At 44.6% G+C, this 19,475-nt stretch overlaps 1 protein-coding gene across 1 annotated transcript in view; it reads right to left on the bottom strand.

Annotated features, from left to right (window-relative positions):
• LOC147454627 (ADP-ribosylation factor 1-like) overlaps nucleotides 1-18,358 on the bottom strand; it is a 42,770-nt gene extending 24,412 nt beyond the window's left edge. Inside the window, exons 1-3 of the mRNA XM_086516512.1 lie at nucleotides 18,125-18,358; nucleotides 17,722-17,792; nucleotides 17,485-17,604 (exon numbers count right to left, since the gene is read on the bottom strand). Of these exons, the coding sequence (XP_086372638.1) occupies nucleotides 17,485-17,604; nucleotides 17,722-17,792; nucleotides 18,125-18,272 (339 nt within the window). The 5' untranslated portion in view covers nucleotides 18,273-18,358. The remainder of the gene's footprint in view (nucleotides 1-17,484; nucleotides 17,605-17,721; nucleotides 17,793-18,124) is intronic.
• Between the last annotated feature and the right edge of the window lie 1,117 nt (nucleotides 18,359-19,475).

Raw genomic sequence — 19,475 nt, 5'->3', positions numbered from 1 at the left:
ATCAAGAATGGACAAACTCTGATGTGTCATTTGATGGGTGACGTTAAACATCACGAAGGAGTTTCCGTAAGTTCGGTGGAAAGGGCCGGGTTACGAATGCCCCTGATGCGTCACATGATGGGTGACGGGTGCATCAATAAGGGGGCATCCCGTAGACTAAGGAGGAAATCCGAACTGAGTAAGAAAGTACACGTAAGAACGCAAGCACAAGAATAAAGATAGGTTCAATGACGCTTTTTACGAAAAGCAAGAACGGTTGCGGGAGAACAAATGTTTTCCCGCGAGGAGTCTGTGTCTGCATTGCATCTGTGTCGTGTCCTGCACACGGGGACACCTGGAATGTGTTCGTGTAGCTACCAGAGCCTATAAAAGGGCAACAAGCGTTCAGTTTCAAGCAGGTCAGAAGCAGCAGAAAAACACCAACGCTAGGAGTCTGGAGCAGAGTCTGGCGACGGAAACTGCGAGTGTTCGCGTGACGACCGAGTACGGAGGTCGATTCTCCGAGCAAGAAGCGACAGGTATAAGGTGTTGATACGCATTGAGAATTGTTGCTCTGTGTGGTTTGTTTTGCAGGAACCTCCCGTCTTACGGGAAGGCCCTTCATGGGAAGGTACGGCTTCACGCCTAAGTCCCTTACGAGAAAGTACGGCTTCACGCCTAAGTGCCTTACGGGAAAGTATGGCTTCGCGCCTAAGTCCCTTACGGGAAGGAACGGTCTTGTGCCCAAGCCCTTTACGGGAAAGCACGACCTTCGGGTCTAAGATTAGAGAACGGAGGGGTTTCCTCGGGTTCTCGTGCTTGTATAAGAATTCTCCCTGAATAAAAGAATACTCTTAACGAGGGGGGACCAGCCCATCTTCTAGTCCCCAATACTGTGTCGATCTTCTCCCTTCTCTCATGTTTTCAAAGAATTATAATTTTCAGATTTTCTAAGTGCTCGTGTACGCTCCCGTTTTGTGACACATTCCGCTTCGAGTGATGACCATACACTTAAGTCTTGGGTTCTTAAGCTCACGAGGAACTGGGTTCTTGTGGTTCTTGGTTCTTGGGTTCTTGAGGATCTTGAGGTTCTTGAGGTTCTTCAGGGTCTTGAGGTTCTTGAGGTTCTTCTTTCGCTTGCAATCTGTGTTAGAGAAGAATCTTCTCTTACCCGAGCTCCTCTTTTCCGCGGGCGCATCCCTTGGCGGCCTTGCGCTCACACCAAGGTTGCGAGCCCTGAACGTATCATCCTCAAGTTGCCCAATCATAAAGCCCTGTACTACAGGAGGGACATTCACATTAACAGGAGGTACAATCTGACATGGCCGTGAACTCTCGCCAATCTCGAAGACCATAGGAATCTCCTGCTTGTCCTTCGAAGAGGAACCCTCTTCAATAATGCCCTTCCTTTGTCGGCCATAGTGTAATCCCACGTTCTTGCACTCTGTCTCTTTACCCAAAACAACCAAGCCTCACTCTTTGAGGAAAAAGTGATTGATGTCTCGGCAACGGAACCTTGAAACCGGCCCGTGGGACAGTAGGCGTTGGCTTTCACCCGAAATATTTTACTTTAGAGGCACAAACACAGAGCACTTTGCAAAAAGAACCTGCAACAGGAATTAACACTTGAATACACACACGGCTCGGAAGCTAGAATGCCCCGAGCAGACGCCGACAACCTGTAGGCCCCAAAATTGGCGCCCCTTTCGGTATTTCTTTATTCTTTGAGAGGGTAAATTACAAAATAGAGTCCTGGGAATCCTTTACCTGTATCCCACCAGATACTACCTGATTTGGCCAAATTTCAGTAGCATAACAACCCCAAAACTTGCACGAAACCAATTCCCCTGCTAGAACTCACTTCTACTAGCGTATACCCTCTGATTCCAGCCCAAAAACAATAAATTCAGCTCGCTGTATTTACTGGTTTTTGCCCTGTTTTCAGCCCCAAACAGTCCCCTACTGTCCTCTGTCAGTGGGGCACTCAAGGGTTCTGGCGTCCGTATGGCTGAAGAACAGTCAATTTTTTGCGCATACACAGCGCTGAATTTGCACCTGTACGGTGAGGTTATGACCCTCACCGGTGCCTGCTTTGGAGTAGCAGCTAACTACCCCTATTCCTGCTCAAGGAGGCTCTTGCCTCGGCACAAAAGCATGAACCCACACAACTGTACATCAATCAAATGAAGAGCCTTGTGGGGCATCACATAACTGCACGTAGGGGAGAGAGAGAGAGAGCAGTGTGTAGCGTGCAGGGCATCACTCCTAGCACCACATTGTACATGGGGGGGAAAGAAAGCACTCCATAGCTCTTAACCTGTGACAAAAACCAAATGAAGCCTCCTCCCAGCTTAAAATTCAACGCCCATTTTTCTGCATGAGGCAAGTGCATGAAAAGTTGCCATTGGCGAATTTACAAGCATTTTCCCGTTTCGGGTTTGCTGCCTAAAAATCTCCAGACTGGTTGCTCAGTTGACTTCGCGGCAGAGTTGTAAAACGTTCCCCTAGTCATACCGGAGGTAGTGACGCGAACACATTGCACGCCCCAAAATAGCAGTCCCTAAATTTTAGGAAATGATTCCGTTGGGCCCCCACTAGTCATCGACTATCTATCGTCATTGGGACCGCATCCAAAAGTGCAATGTGGCCCAACTGTCGGATACTTTTTGTTGGTAGTCCCACCTTGACTTTATGCCTTTATTGAGTTCACTTGCTAGTATCCACCAACTTGCTAAGTGTGACGGGGGGACCTATATGATCTTGCTCTGAGCCTACACATCCTCTTACTATTCGAATTCCAATGCCGACCACTTCCCCTCTGCGGGTGAAACTACCGTTCACATTGGCCATACAATGTCTGACCGTTAGCTACTTCAAAAAGAGGGTCTCAAAAATAAAACAAAAATCATTGGAAAGAAACCAACAACTAAGGTTAGCAGTTGCCACGTCCTCATGACATAGTTAACAGCTGCCACGTCCTCGTGACATACTAGAGGAAGGACATGAACCAATAAGATAAGTATTGAATTATTGAATTTTTGTTTAATTTAAATTTTTTGTTTCTCTTTTAAGAAAAGACCAACTCAACTCACCATTGAGCAAGATTTGGAATCTTTCCGGTTTCTCCCTGGCAATTCAGTTGGACCTTTACAGTTGAGCACAACTGTTTATAAGTGAGAGGGATGTTGCTATATTGGCTTTATTTGACACAAAAAAAATCTAAATGAATTATTGGAATTTTAAGTGAAGGTTTTTCTCATTGGAGACATCAGAGTACAGATATTTCAAGTGCGTCATTCAGTGTAATTGTAATAAACTGCTAACGTGGCAAAACCCTAAAGAATGGAGTCCACTTACAAATGTGGCCGAGGGGCCTAAACCCTAAGAAGAACAAGTAACAGAAGAAGTCCTACCAACTTATGGGGACCTCGTTCGATGGGGCCCCAAGTGACATAAAGGAAGAAAATAAAGCAAGATCCGGACACACGCCAAAAACTTATGACGTGGCAGATTTTTGAAAATTGCGTTGGGATGATGACGTGGCAGGCTGTACGGATTTCCGTAAATTACGTTGACAGCTTTTGGCATTGCTTTTTGGACCAGAAGCTTTTGAGTTTTAAAGGCTTTTTACTGTAACTGCTTTTCAGGCCAAGGGCCTTTAAATATGAGGTTAGGGCTCATTCTCTGGCATGCTTCCTAGAGAAGGTGCAGAGTCTGGAGTACCGGCTTGTATTGTGTTGATGCAATATAAAGAAATACCGAAAGGGGCGCCAAGGTTTGGGGCCAATACTCTTTCGGGTGGAATTCCGCCACTCCCTGTCGCGTGTCGTCTCTCTCTCTCTCTCAGTTCAATTGTTATTGAAGTGCTAAAAGTTTGTTCAGTCTGTTCTTTTCTATTGGCACGTGGTGCCCGTCTTGTGACAGTAATGACGAGAGCACTGTGAACGGGAATATATGTAAGGCCGCCAAGAACGGGTACTTCTGATGCGTCAAATCGGATGGGTGATCGAGAGCATCGGAAAGAAGTATTCGACCATCCGAGAATGGACATCTCTGATGCGTCATAGAAAGGTGAGGGGTATTCTTGATGCGTCACAAGGTGGGTGACGGGGAGCATCAAAAAGAGAACATTCCACAATCGGGAGGAAATTCCGAATAGTGTTAGATTTGGGCACAGGGATGAGCAAGCACTTGAATGAAGATGGGTTCAGAGGAAACTTTGAGGAAATACGATTGCTTTCTGAGACAGCGGGTTGCTTTTAGGGAAAGCAAATGCTTTCCCGCGAGGAAGTCTATGTCTGCATTGGTTGCATCCAAGGAAGCCTAAGAAGTGTTGTAGCATTGTTTTCAGCTTGTAAGGATTTATTGAGTTTTTAAGCAGGTTTAGACCATTTTTAAAAACAGGCTGGCCGCCCACTTAATATTAATAAGCGGGCAGCCACCTAGCAATTAAAACAACAAAATCCAGCACCCCTTTCTCTCTCTATTCTGGCAAGAGCAAAAACGATCTCTCTCTCTCTCTCTCTCTCTCTCTCTCTCTCTCTCTCTCTCTCTCTCTCTCTCTCTCTCTCTCTCTCTCTCTCTCTCTCTCTCGCCCTGATTCTGGTTTTTTCTGGTTCGGCTTGCCGACCCGTGCCTCAAAACTCAAGCTCTAATCCCTACGTGTGAGCATTTGAGCATTTGGAGAGAATGTTCTCACCAAAGCCATCTTCAGCAAGTGAGAGGATGGCGACCAACAGCACAAAAGCATCGGGGAGAGACCGGGCTAGCTTTGCCGCTGTCTTGACAGTCCCGAGCAAAACAGATCGCATCGGACAATTGCAAGCTGCTCTCGACATGGTCATGGAAGAAAACCGCGACCTCAAAGGGCGCCTTAGCACGCTCGAGGCACGCTTTGACTCCATGGTCGGCCTCACAACAGACAAAGTGAAGGAAGTCAAAGAAAAAGTCACTCAAGCGCACACGATTGCACTTGCCAAAGTGGAAACTTGTGTGAAGACAGAACTGCGGGAACATCAACTTCAAGAAGAGAATGCCCTCAAGCTTCGCATTGGAGGACTGCCCCAAGCATGGGACGAGTGCAAACAAGATTTCTGCAAATTAATCGACCTCCTCAACGAAACTCTTAAACCGGTCCATGTCGACTATGATGCGGTAGAATGTATCGTCAACAAATTCAACACCAAGCGCACACCTAGTGGACATGCCATTCTTGAGTTCAAAGACAAAGAGGAACGGCTCCGACTACTCCAGCAATCGCGTCTCCTTAGAGACACCGAATTTTGGATCGCCGAAGAACTCACCCCGACACAAATCAAGCACAAAGGCGAAGAGCTGAAAAAAGTGCGTGAAGCACGAGCCAAAGGCAAGTGGGCAGTAGACCGCAGAGGGAAGGCCATCATCCAGGAGTTTCGAACTCCTAAACCGGCCCCTGCTCCTGCCCCACAGGACCCCCCTTAGACTTTGCTTTTTCTTTTGCTGGACCCTCAATCCTTAACTGATATGTATCGATTGCCCTCACTTAGAAGAAGTGGTTGTAATGTTTGTTTTTGGTCCCATGGGTCATATCTGACCTCCGTGGACGATAATTCAATCTATCTATCTATCTCCTTGATTGAGGCGCCCCTATCTGCTCTATTTTTGAAGGGAAAAAGCAACTAGAGGCCCTATTCATGCCGGCTGCCAGGAGCAATAAAAAGTGCACTCTCTTTCACTCACATGGAGGCAAGAAAGGCCAACGCTAGCTACAAGATGGGGCTGCTGCAGATTTCAACGACGAAGATGATGCCTCCGATGACCCTCATGGCTGCCCCAAGTGCACGAGAAGTCGCGAGGACCAAGTATGCGAGTTTCATCATGAAGAAGTGCCTACGGCACGAGTTCCATCGCTGTTTTCACTATTCAGCCCATAAACGTCATAGACAGGCTGATTTACGAGAAGGAACTTAGAGCACCTTTTCTGTGTGTAGGATTGGAAGAGAGGATTCTATGTGCACAGAAATTGCTTTCCGAGAACCAAGTTGCGTTTCAAGCTTCGAGACTTTTGAAGTTAACGTTTTTCATGTTATGATCTCTGAGTATTTGTTTGCAGGTGTACTTCCTCTTTACAAGGGAGTAGGAGCAGAGGAAGATATAAGCCTCTATAGGAGAAAAGCGGAACTAGAGCCACACCAGCCCCAGGGTTTCACACCCTAAGCTTTGGGAGTGGATCCACGGATCAGAGAGAGGTAAACTCTCGAGTTGTTATCCGGAAGTTGAGATTCCCACGAAAGGACTTCGTATCCGAGACAGCGGAGTTATTCTGCAGGAAGAAGACTCCGGGAACAGAGTCGGAAAAGAGTTGCCGGGATACCATGCCTTGAATCTAGAAGCTGAGATCCAGAGGTGAAAACATTGGTTCTCGAGGATTTGGAATAGATAATGGAAGTTCCTTAGAATAGGGTTTTACCCTAGGAATAGGAAGCCAAAGCTTCCCGGAACCATTGAGTCTTACTTGAAGTTATTCTAGAACGAACGTGGTAATACGTTCGATTCAAGTGCTTGTATAGACTTCTCCTCAGTAATAAAGATACTATTACCGGGGGGGGGGGGGGGGGGATCGGAAGTTGAGATTCCCAAGAAAGGACTTCGTATCCGAGAAAGCGAAGTTATTCTGCAGGAAGAAGACTCTGGGAACAGAGTCGGAAAAGAGTTGCAGGGATACCATGCCTTGAGCCTAGAAGCTGAGATCCAGAGGTGAAAACATTGGTTCTTGAGGATTTGGAATAGATAATGGAAGTTCCTTGGAATAGGGCTTTACCCTAGGAATAGGAAGCCGAGGCTTCCCGGAACCATTGAGTCTTATTTGAAGTTATTCTAGAACGAACGTGGTAATACGTTCGGTTCAAGTGCTTATATAGACTTCTCCTCAGTAATAAAGATACTATTACCGAGGGAGGCCAGCCTATCTTCTAGTCCTCAGAACTATGTCGGTCTTCTCGCTCTCTATTTCTCTCTATATCCTCTGGCTTCAACATTAAGTGATTAATTCTACTTATCCGAGTATAATTTATATTGTTATGAATTCCTCTGGATTCAGCACTAAGTGATAAACTCTACTTATCCGAGTATAATTTATATTGTTATGCGCTCCTGTTTGTGACAGTTTGTCAGTGGTTAAAATGCTTAAGGTTTGTGTGGCTTGTCAGTTTGGAATGTAAACAAATGCATCGTTTCCTCATGATAAGCATGTCAGCAAAAATCTCCTCGAGAAAGTGCGTTCGAATGTATGGGGTCATGCAAGGATTGCATTTATGGATAAATGCAGGTTGCGTTACCTTCATTAATGACCATACAAGGAAGGTAGGTGTATAGTTCATGAAGAGAAGAAGTGAGGTGTTTACTCACCTTTGGGAGTTCAATGATATGCCAGAAAAAAAGACAAGAAAATATGTAAAGTGGTTGTCAAGGACGGTAATGAAGCGAGATCACCGAAGTGAGTTTCAAGTGAGTTTTCTTTTCCCCACTCCACCAAGTTACCACCACCAACTCTTCCCACCCTCTCGCAATCGACGGTCAACCTGCTCTGCCCTGCTGTTACTGCCACCTTCCCACCCACGCCCTATCCTCTCACTACTGCCAACCAATTTTCCCCTACCACCACCCTCTCCTTCTCCTCCCATGGGCAACATTGAGCACCCCCTAGCCTCCAAGATCAACTCTCCCTTAGTTGCCCCTGTTTTCACCCCCCTTGGCTCTTTCACTCACTCCAATTTTGTTATGAGGACAATCACACCACCTCCTAAAAAGCTCACTACTATGGAATTGCCTTTGGCACCGTTGTCAAAGAAGATCAAGGACTCTTAACCTTGCATTTTGTGTCACAAACGGGAGCGCATAGCAATATAAAATAGACTCGGATAAATAAGATTTATCACTTATTACCGAAGCGAAAGGATATAGAGAGAAATAGATAGAGAGAGAGAGAGAGAGAGAAGATTCACACAGTACTGGGGACCAAAAGATGGGCAGGTCCCCCCAGTAATAGTATCTTTATTACTGAGGAGAAGTCTATACAAGCACTTGAACCGAACGTATTACCACGTTCGTTCTAGAATAAGACTTGATGGTTCCCAGAAGCCTCAGCTTCCTATTCCTAGGGCAAAACCCTATTCCAAGGAACTTCTGTTCCTTATTCCAAATCCTCGAGAACCAAGGTTCTCGCCTCTGGATCTCACCTTCCAGACTCAGGGCACGACATCCCTGCAACTCTTTTCCGACTCTGTTTCCAAAGTCCTCTTCTCGCAGAACAACTCTGCTTTCCCGGACACGAAGTCCTTACTTGGGAATCTCAACTTCCGGATCACAACTCGAGAGACTACCTCTCTCCGATCCGTGGATCTACTTCCCAAACTTGGGTAAGAAACCCTGGGGTTGATCTGGCTCTAATTCCTCAGAGCGCTTTCGCCTGCAGAGGCTCATGCCTTCCTCTGCTCCTACTCCCTCACTAAGAGGAAGTACACCTGCAAACAAATACTCCAAGTTCATAACATGAAAATCGTTTACCTTCAAAGTCTCGACGCTCAAAACGCAACTCGGTTCTCAAAAGGAATACCCCGGAAGAGATCTCTACATAGAAAATCCTCTCTTCCAATCCTACACACAAAAGAGATATGTTCTCAGGTTCCTTCTCATAAATCAGCCCTAGCTACGACGTTTATGGGCTGAAAACAGAGAAAAACAGCAACTTGTCGCGATGGAAACACGCTCCGTAGGCACTTCTTCGCGAGGAAACTCGTGCACTTGGTCTTGGCGACATCTGGTACACTTGGGGCAACCATGGGTATCACCGGCAACATCTTCTTTGCAGATGAAATTTGCAGCAACATCTTCTTCTTGCAAGAACTGATCTCCTCCTCTGAGTGAGGACATGTCATGCTTTTATAGCTCCCTGGACACGGCAAAGATAGCAAGGCATTGGTTGCTCGCGTAGTGATCGCGGTCGTTTTGTTTTTTTTTTTTTTTGGCTGCGGTGTTCTGCCAAAAAAAGAGAGAAATCGCTGGCTAGTTTTTAGGCTATCCACTTATTAAGTGGGCGGCCGGTCACCTTTAAAAATGGTCTGAATCTGTCCAAAAACTCAATAAAACCTTATAAGTTAAAAACAATGCTTTGACAGCACTTCCCAAGTGTCCCTGGATGCAATCACTTGAACAGTTGCAATGCAGACTCCCTCGCGGGAAAGCATCTGCTTTCTCGAAAAGCAATTCCCCTTTCTTAGAAAGCATCTGTTTTTCCTCAAAGTTTCCTTTGAACCCATCTTCATTCAAGTGCTTGCTTTTCCTTGTGCACAATTCTAACACAGTTCGGAATTTCCTCTCGACTATGGATATCCCCTTTCCGATGCACCCGTCACCCATCTTGTGACGCATCAGGAATACCCATCACCTAGTCCTTTACTACCGAACTTACGGTACAATCTCCTTCACGATGCTCTGTCACCCCTCCTATGACGCATCAGAGATGTCCATTCCCGGATGGTTGGATACTTCTTCCCGATGCTCCCTGTCACCCATCCAATGTGACGCATCAGAAGTACCCGTTCCTGGTGGACTTACAAATATTCCTGGTGGACTTACAAATATTCCCTTTCACAGTCTCCCGTCATTACTCTGAATGACGCACTAGGAATACTCTGTACTTGGATGTCTCCAATGAGAAAAACCCTCTCACTGAAAATTCCAATAATCCATTTAGAACTATTTTTCCTTGGTATTCCAAGCGAGAAAACCCTCTCACTTATAAATCCAATAAATCATTTAGAATTATTTTTCTATCAGATAAAGCCAATTTAGCAACATCCCTCTCACTTATAAACAGTTGTCCTCAACTGTAGAGGTCCAACTAAACTTGCCGGAGAGAAACCGGAAAAATTCCAAATCTTGCTCAATGGTGAGTTGAGCTAGTCGTTTCTCAAAAAAATTTCAAAAATTCAATAATTAATAATTCAATACTTACCTTACCAGTTCATGTCCTTCCTCTAGTACCTCTGTCACAAGGCAAGCACCACGTGCCAATAGAAAAGAACAGACTAAACAGACCTTTAGCACTTCATTAACAACTGAACTAAAAGAGAGAGAGAGAGAGAGACGACACGCGACACGGAGTGGCGGAATTCCACCCCAGAGAGTATTGGCCCCAAACCTTGGCGCCCCTTTCGGTATTTCTTTATATTGCATCAACACAGTACAAGCCGGTACTCCAGACTCTGCACCTTCTCCAGGAAGCATGCCAGAGAATGAGCCCTTGGCCTAATAAGCAGTTATAGTAAAAAGCCTCATATTTAAAGGCCCTTGGCCTAAAAAGCAGTTATAGTAAAAAGCCTTTAAAACTCAAAAGCTTCTGGTTCAAAAGCAAAGCCAAAAAGCTGCCAGCGCAATTTACGAAAATCTGTACAGCCTGCCACGTCATCAACCAACGCAAAACGCGAAAATCCGTACAGCCTGCCACGTCATCATGTCAACGCAATTTTCGAAATCTGTCTGCTGCCTTAGGGTTAGGGTTAGAGTTTGTGCAATTTTAGGGTTAGGGTTTCCAAAATTAGGGTTTGCAGGTTTTAGGGTTAGGGTTTTCAAAATTAGGGTTTGCAGGTTTTAGGGTTAGGGTTTCAACAGTTAGGGTTTAGGCCCCTCGGCCACATCTGTACGTTGACTCCATTCTTTAGGCTTTGACACATCAGCAGTTTGTTACATCTCCCCTTCTTGAAAGAGAGTAATCGTCCGCGATTACAGCATACCTGCAAAACAGCTCAAGTTAGTTCAAAAAATTTCCGAGGGTCATTCTGAGGGACAATCAGTTTGCTCTTTTGATCAAGGAGTTAGCTTCTCCTTTCTGCTCTTTTTATCAAGGAGTTAGCTTCTCCATTCGGCTGTTTTGATCGAGGAGTTAGCTTCTCCTTTCGTCCAGATCGGAACTCTTGATATTCCAACGTAATAAAATTAGCCATCACACCCAGACCGTATTGATCTTCCACGGGTGTCTTGATGCACTAAAATTACATACCCAAGCAATCTCATCCAATTAGGAATATTCAATGGTTGGCACATCACAATGCAACACAAATACTCACATATGCATGTTACAAGACATAAAAACATAAAGCCGCCGATGAACACTCCTCCTGCATAACCTAACAAGGTCCGGGCCGGGAGATATTCAACGACTCCCTCATCACTCCTCCCGCATAACCTAAAAAGGTCCGGGCCGGGAGATATAGAGGCCTTTTACAACCAAATGCCCCTCAGACCGCAGCCTGGGTCGTTTGGAGGTGCTGAGAGTAACACACTGCTCAGACTTCTTAATACTCCTCCCGCATAACCATCCAGGTCCGGGCCAGGAGTCACAACAACAATTATTTTACAAGCATACAACCAAACGCTCCCCAGGCATCGGCGTGTGTCGTTCGGAGGTTTTCAAACATACAACGAAACGCTCCCCAAGCATCGGCCTACATCGTTCCGAGGTTCAAACAATACCAAAACAGTTTTTCTCACTTCTCAACCCGGGAGTAAAATCACCAATCATTGAAACCAATATCAAACCAAAGTCAAACAATTCAAATCGGCACCAAAACAGGTTCAAAACACATACCATCAATTTCAAACAAATTCCAAACAGGATCACCAAACAAGATCAAACAGAACTCAAACTTAAAAAGCAATCTCGACATCAATCAAGCTTGAAAAGTCGACTGACTTTCCATCTTGAAACCTGCACCAAAAATTAGGGTTAGGTTCCTTCCATGAGGTCGTAGCCGAGCACAGCATGGTCCGTCAGCTCTTGGACAAACAGAGTTGCTTTGGCGGCGATGGTAGTCCCAAGAGATAGCAATCACACCGAACCTCCAAGGTTATCAACTAGAAGAGACATCTACTGAGAGATGTCGAGAAACTTCAAGTTATAATCTATTAGGGTTTCCATGGCAAGCATTTTAGGATACCCCACTCTGCCAGAAGTGGCACTCCGAAGGAAGATCTGAGGAACCATATAACTTCGGGTAAAAATTTTCTTGAAAGCTTGCCAAGTATTTGGAGTATGCTGCTTGGTAGCTGTAGACATCAACATCTGCATGGCACTGCTTCGGAGAAAAATAGTGACTTGAAACAAATCTGGATCCTTCTCTTGCAAGTGATCTTAATTGGCTTATGCCCTGTAAGACATGAGCGGTGAAGACGAGAGAGCACCCGATGCACGATGAAGTAAGGGTGGGAGTGGCTAATAAGTCCGGGTTGGAGGGCGAAGATATCCTCAAATAAAGCTCTGTCTACTCTTTTGTGGGACCGGTATGCTTTCAGAAAAGCACACGCCTGATGCTCTGATACCACTCTCACAAGGCGGGCACCACGTGCCAATAGAAAAGAACAGACTGAACAGACCTTTAGCACTTCTTTAACAACTTAACTAAGAGAGAGAGAGAGAGAGAGAGAGAGACGGCACGTGACACGGAGTGGCGGAATTCCACCCGAAAGAGTATTGGCCCCAAACCTTGGCGCCTCTTTCGGTATTTCTTTGTATTGCATCAGCACAGTACAAGCCGGTACTCCAGACTCTACCTACACCTTCTCCAAGAAGCATGCCAGAGAATGAGCCCTAGCCTCATATTTAAAGGCCCTTGGCCTAAAAAGCAGTTATAGTAAAAAGCCTTTAAAACTCAAAAGCTTCTGGTTCAAACGCAAAGCCAAAAAGCTGCCAACGCAATTTACGAAAAATCCGTACAACCTGCCACGTCATCGACCAACGCAAAACGCGAAAATCCGTACAGCCCACCACGTTATCATGTCAACGCAATTTTCGGAATCTGTCTGCTACCTTAGGGTTAGGGTTAGGGTTTCTGCAATTTTAGGCTTAGGGTTTCCAAAATTAGGGTTTGCGGGTTTTAGGGTGAGGGTTTTCAAAATTAGGGTTTGCAGGTTTTAGGGGGAGGGTTCCTAGCAAAAATTAGGGTTTAGGCCCCTCGGCCACATCTATACGCTGACTCCATTCTTTAGGCTTTGACACGTCAGCAGTTTGTTACAACCTCGAGGATATCCTTTACCAATCATCAAACTTACGAGCCATGTAAGAACTCCTTATTAGCGTCTTTTCAACAAATCGGTAGTTTCCTCATCCGAGAATCTGTTAACTCACTTTCACCTTCTCAATCCCGAGAAATCCTCGTAGAAATTAATCTAGGTCTGTGTCCTTGCGCATAATCCTGCGTTGTTAGTCCTGAGGGATTAAACCTCTTGTGTCCTCCCACATAGGAAATGCCCAAGTTATAGAGTATTAAGCTCGATGTCTTTCTTCCACAAACAGAGTTTGCGATCACATTAAAGAAGATTCTTGTTCCAAGCCGTCGCTCAACGTAGACGAACGGTTCTAGTCCAAAGATTCCTTATGCACGGTTGCACTTCTTTTCAATCTTTTCCTCTTGCAAGTTATTACCACGCAGTGTTTTCCACTACTTGCTTTGACTCGCTCGTGTTCCTATTGGGCAAACCGATCCCAATGTTCTTGGATGCCTTCCTCAAAGCGTAGAGGAAAAAATTTGTCGAAAAATTCAGCCTTGAATTGAATCCAAGTCTTGTTGTAAGTTCCTTGCAGAGCTTTGGTATACCACCAAGTACTTGCAATCCCCCTTGAGATGTTTGGTCACATGCCTCACCTTCGACACTTCTCAGAAATTGCCGTTTGCAAAGGTAACTTCAAACTGTCGAATGAAAACAGTAGATTTCAGGACATCTTCCCGACCGTCAAAGGTATCAAACTTGACTGGAGTGTTCCTAGGTCTAGAGACCTTCTTCATATCCTTCCCGAAATAAAGGAATTTCTTGGCTATGATTCTGGATTGATGTTCGTGGATATTTTCTGAGTTCTGAAGTATCTTGAGCATTCCGCTCCTCGGATTCTCTAGATTCTTGAGCATCATGCTCTTGTCGCCTTCTTAGAGAATCCCAAGTCTTGTGTCATCTTCTTGCAGAGAGAAAAATTTTACCACTCTGTGAGCTTTTTCCTGCAGGACTTAGTGTTCCGCCTGCATACTTCTCTCTTGGCTTCTCATGGCTTCTTCCCGTATCTTCCCATATTCGTCCTCCTTAACAGAGATAGTGAGGAGACCATGATCTAATACCACTGTCACATAGCAATATAAAATAGACTCGGATAAATAGGATTTATCACTTATTACTGAAGCCAGAGGATATAGAGAGAGATAGATAGAAAGAGAGAGAGAGATACAGAGTGAGAAAATCGACACAGTACTGGTGACCAAAAGATGGCCCCGTAATAGTATCTTTATTACTGAGGAGACGTCTATACAAGCACATGAACCGAACGTATTACCACGTTCGTTCTAGAATAAGACTTGAAGGTTCCCAAAAGCCTCAGCTTCTTATTCCTAGGGCAAAACCCTATTCCAAGGAACTTCTGTTCCTTATTCCAAATCCTCGAGAACCAAGATTCTCGCCTCTGGATCTCACCTTCCAGACCCAGGGCACGGCATCCCTGCAACTCTTTTCCGACTCTGTTTCCAGAGTCCTCTTCTCACAGAACAAACAACTCTGCTTTCGCGAACGCGAAGTCGAGGAGACGTCTATACAAGCACATGAGCCGAACGTATTACCACGTTCGTTCTAGAATAAGACTTGAAGGTTCCCAAAAGCCTCAGCTTCTTATTCCTAGGGCAAAACCCTATTCCAAGGAACTTCTGTTCCTTATTCCAAATCCTCGAGAACCAAGATTCTCGCCTCTGGATCTCACCTTCCAGACCCAGGGCACGGCATCCCTGCAACTCTTTTCCGACTCTGTTTCCAGAGTCCTCTTCTCACAGAACAAACAACTCTGCTTTCGCGAACGCGAAGTCCTTACTTGGGAATCTCAACTTCCGGATCACAACTCGAGAGACTACCTCTCTCCGATCTGTGGATCTACTTCCCGAACTTGGGTACAAAACCCTTCGGCTGATCTGGCTCTGATTCCTCATGCCTTCCTCTGCTCCTACTCCCCTCACTAAGAGGAAGTACACCTGCAAACAAATACTTCGAGTTCATAACATGAAAATCATTACCTTCAAAGTCTCGACACTCAAAACGCAACTCGGTTCTCAAAAAGCAATTCCCCGGAAGAGATCTCTACATAGAAAATCCTCTCTTCCAATCCTACACACAAAAGAGGTGTTCTCGGGTTCCTTCTCGTAAATCAGCCCCGTCTACGACGTTTATGGGCTGAAAACAGAGAAAAACAGCAACTTGTCGCAATGAAAACACGCTATGTAGGCACTTCTTCGCGAGGGAACTCGTACATTGGGTCTTGGTGACATCTGGTACACTTGGGGCAGCCATGGGTATCACCGGCAACGACTTCTTTGCGGATGAAATTTGCAGCAACATCTTCTTCTTGCAAGAACTGATCTCCTCCTCTGAGTGAGGGCATGTGATGCTTTTATAGCTCCCTTGCTACGGCAAAGATAGCAGAGCATTGGCTACTCGCGTAGAGATCGCGGCTTTTTTTTTTTGCTGCACTGTTCTGCCAGAAAAAGAGAGATAAATCGCTGGTTTTTTTTTTTTTGCTGCGTTGTTCTGCAAGAAAAAGAGAGAGAAAAATCGCTGGCTGGTTTATACTACTTTATTTAATCATAGGCTGCCCACTTATTAAGTGGACGGTCGGTCACCTTTAAAAATGGTTTGAATCTGTCCAAAAACTCAATAAACCCTTATAAGTTAAAAACAATGCTTTCACAGTACTTCCCAGGCGTCCTTGGATGCAATCACATGCACGGTGGCAATGCAGACATAGACTTCCTTGCGGGAAAGCATCTGCTTTCCTGAAAAGCTATTTCGCTTCCTTAGAAAGCATCTCTTTCTCCTCAAAGTTTCCTTTGAACCCATCTTCATTTAAGTGCTTGCTTTTCCTTGTGCACAATTCTAACACAGTTCAGAATTTCCTCTCGACTAAGGATATCCCATTCCCGATGTACCCGTCACCCACCTTGTGACGCATCAGGAATACCAATCACCTAGTCCTTTTCTACCGAACTTACAGTACAATCTCCTTCACGATGCTCTATGTCACCCCTCCTATGACGCATCAGAGATATCCGTTCCCGGATGGTCGGATACTTCTTCCCGATGCTCCCTGTTACCCATCTATCACCCATCCGATGTGAAGCATCAAAAGTACCTGTTCCTGGTGAACTTACAGATATTCCCTTTCACAATCCTCCCGTTATTACTCGAATGACGCACTAGGAATACTCTGTACTCGAATGTCTCCAGTGAGAAAAATCCTCACTTAAAATTCCAATAATCCATTTATAATTATTTTTCCTTGGTATTCCAAGCGAGAAAATCCTCTCGCTTATAATCCAATAATTCATTTAGAATTATTTTTCTGTCAGATAAAGCCAACTTAGCAACACCTTGTCCCATGCTCTACAAAGCTCACTACTCTCATGCTCTTGACCCTTTGGAGTCCCCATGTTATCTGATGGCCCTACCTCCTCTAAGAACTATTAATAGGCTTTGCCTTGCAAAAGCTACAACAAAAAAACGACTTCCCAGAATCCTTGTGCACTTTTTTAGATTAACACACATTCATGCTCTAGAGAGAGGCAAATTATAAAAATAAAAGCATGAAAGTAAATGCTTTTCAAGGAAAAGAAAAATGCAAAGAAAAGCAAAAGCAAGTCTATTTAGTGCACGAAAGCAAGAAAAGAAAAGCACTTCAAATATCAGGGAGAAAAAATCTTCTCTGTTTTAGAGAAAACCGAGCACATTTCATTCAACCACTATCAATTCCTTTTCTATAAATTTGTTGCTTCTAAGGAGCAAAATTGACAATAGCAAGCAACGCTAACCATCTGCCCTTCACGCTCCCAACTTGCGAATGCTTTGCAAAGCAGAGAAAGTTGCAAGCACACATTTCAGTCAATGACCCTTTAAATTTAAGAATACATGAAACGTGCAACCAACACCCCTGAAAATCCTTAATCATAAGGTTATCCCCTCATCGTTCTAAATTGCTCACACAATTATTCGGACTTTTGTCACTTCGCAATTCCAAGTTTCAAATCTCAAAGCCATACCCAATGGAAGATTATCAAGTCCAAATTCTGAATTTCAGTGCCCTGTATACTTGATTAAATGTTTCTTGCTTATTCTGCAGGCTGAACATTCCCAACTTCAAAGCGTTAAACAATGTACATCACGATTCATTAAAACTAAAAGCAATTTTCCTGAGATGTCAATTCTCATAGATCCTCATATGATCTAAAACCATGGGAAACGTGAAAATCACTGTTTAACTGGCATCCAAGAAATTTGGCAACGTAAGCACAGGTTGTCCTTGATAACACAGACCTACACACTTGAAGTCTCAATAAATTGAACTAATTCCAGCTTAGGATGTAATAGATATTTAAGCATGTGTGGAAAAATGCAAACTCCTTAAATGCAAATGCAGGTTTAATGCATCGAGGCTGAAATGCGACTCACCTCATTAAGCATTCTATGAAGTTCATCGCGAGCTTCCACCACACGATCCCTGTCATTACTGTCCACGACAAAGATCAGGCCTTGGGTATTCTGGAAGTAGTGCCTCCAAAGAGGGCGAATCTGGAAAATTGCATAAAGCACTCAATAATCATCCAATCCGACAAACAACTCTCATTATCTTCAAAGAAGCAGTGATGAAACATAATCATCAACAGTACGAAACATCCAGCAAAGTACCTTATCTTGGCCTCCAACATCCCACACTGTGAAGCTGATGTTCTTGTACTCCACAGTTTCAACATTAAACCCTGCACATACAAAAAAGGGTGAATCTGATATCCAAATGAGACCTTCCAAGAGCCAAAATGACGGAATCTTTTGACTGCGTGCACAAAACAAGAGCTTCACTCAAACCCTTCCAATCTCGTGTAGCTTTCAAAACCAAATGACACAGTTCACCCATGCTTGGAAGATACAAAACACCAGAGTAGAAAGCCGAGATCGAATACAATACTACACGGGAGCCTTAGATAACCCTAACCCTACGGTATTAACATCAACTGCAATGGATGCATCTAGACAATCAATGGTGTAATTACAGACAAAAAAACGCAGATCAAATAGTGAAGAAAGAAAAAACCTATGGTTGGAATGGTAGTCACGATCTCGCCAAGCTTGAGCTTGTAGAGAATGGTGGTTTTTCCAGCAGCATCGAGACCAACCATCAAGATGCGCATCTCCTTCTTGGCGAACAATCGCTGGAAGAGCTTGGTGAAGGTGAGACCCATGGTTTCTCGCTCTCTCGTACGCACACACAGAGAGAGCACACAAGAACACGGGAGAGCGAAAGAACGAGTCTAGTCCCGATTTAGCGTTAAAATGCAGCGAGTATGAAATTATTGGATTGCCTAAAATAAGTACTCGTGGGCCTTCACATTGGTCCACCGACAATTTTGAACATGTAAATGTGAACTAATATGAGTGCAAAAAAGCTGAATCTCAACGAGATTCTCTGGTTAAAGTCGGAGTCATGCACTCATTAGTCGTCTCTTCATCAATGCTATTGGAACTTCAAACACTTCGTGGCTGTTCTGCACCGATTGCCTACCGTTTGCGTGAAATCCTGTATCTTAGTTGCACCTTTAGTGGGACTGACTTCTCGTTGTGTGCAATCGGAGGTACTCACCAAGTATGTGCTCATGTTGAAGGTTGATGGAGGCCGACTGATAGCATTGGTACCCATTGGTTCTTGATGGCATGTGCACGACCTATCTCTCTCTCTCGCACGTGTGGCTCCATGCAATGGTTTTCTATGTCCCCACCGCCCCTTCCCCCCCCAACCCCATGTATTGGCACTTCTGCCTTCTCTCTCTCGTGACGTTTGTAGAGAGCCAACTTCTCCTTGTCTTTCTCGTGCACTCAAGCAGCAATATTGTGTTCCGAGGACCGGGTTCTAAAGTGCCATTCAAGAGACTACATTTTAAGAAATCGATGAAAATCTTCCTCACCCTTTTCCTCTTGGGAATAATTGACAAACATTGCATTCTAAAAGACCACATTACAGTCATGAAGCTCATGAACAGCCTTTTGCATACAGCTTGAGAGAATTTTCTCTTTGTATCCAACGAAAGAGTTGTAAGCTTCCTACTCTTTCCCTCTTGAGCATGTCTTGCAATCATTGCATTCCACATTCTAGATACGAAGCTCGTAAATAAATATTGGCCTACAACTTGAGAGGAACCCTCTCTTAGCCTGAGGTCTTTAATCAGCTCCATAGTTGCAGGATCCGACTCACATGGGTCTATAGGTGAGAAGGAAGAACACAATTTACGTTTAGGCACCCAGATTTGATCATTTCCGTCATAGTAGCCTTGGGCTTCTAATAGTCATTTAGGAATCCAACGTAATGTTTTCTTACATTTCTTGGGGCGAGTGGGACGTCGCTTACAATGCTTCTATTTTGAACCAAATTGAGCATCAAATGTGGTCGT

This window comes from Adiantum capillus-veneris, chromosome 7, assembly GCF_014529385.1.
Source record: "Adiantum capillus-veneris isolate H3 chromosome 7, ASM1452938v2, whole genome shotgun sequence".
Taxonomy (NCBI): Eukaryota; Viridiplantae; Streptophyta; class Polypodiopsida; order Polypodiales; family Pteridaceae; genus Adiantum; species Adiantum capillus-veneris.
This window is presented reverse-complemented; position numbering and strand designations above follow the sequence as displayed.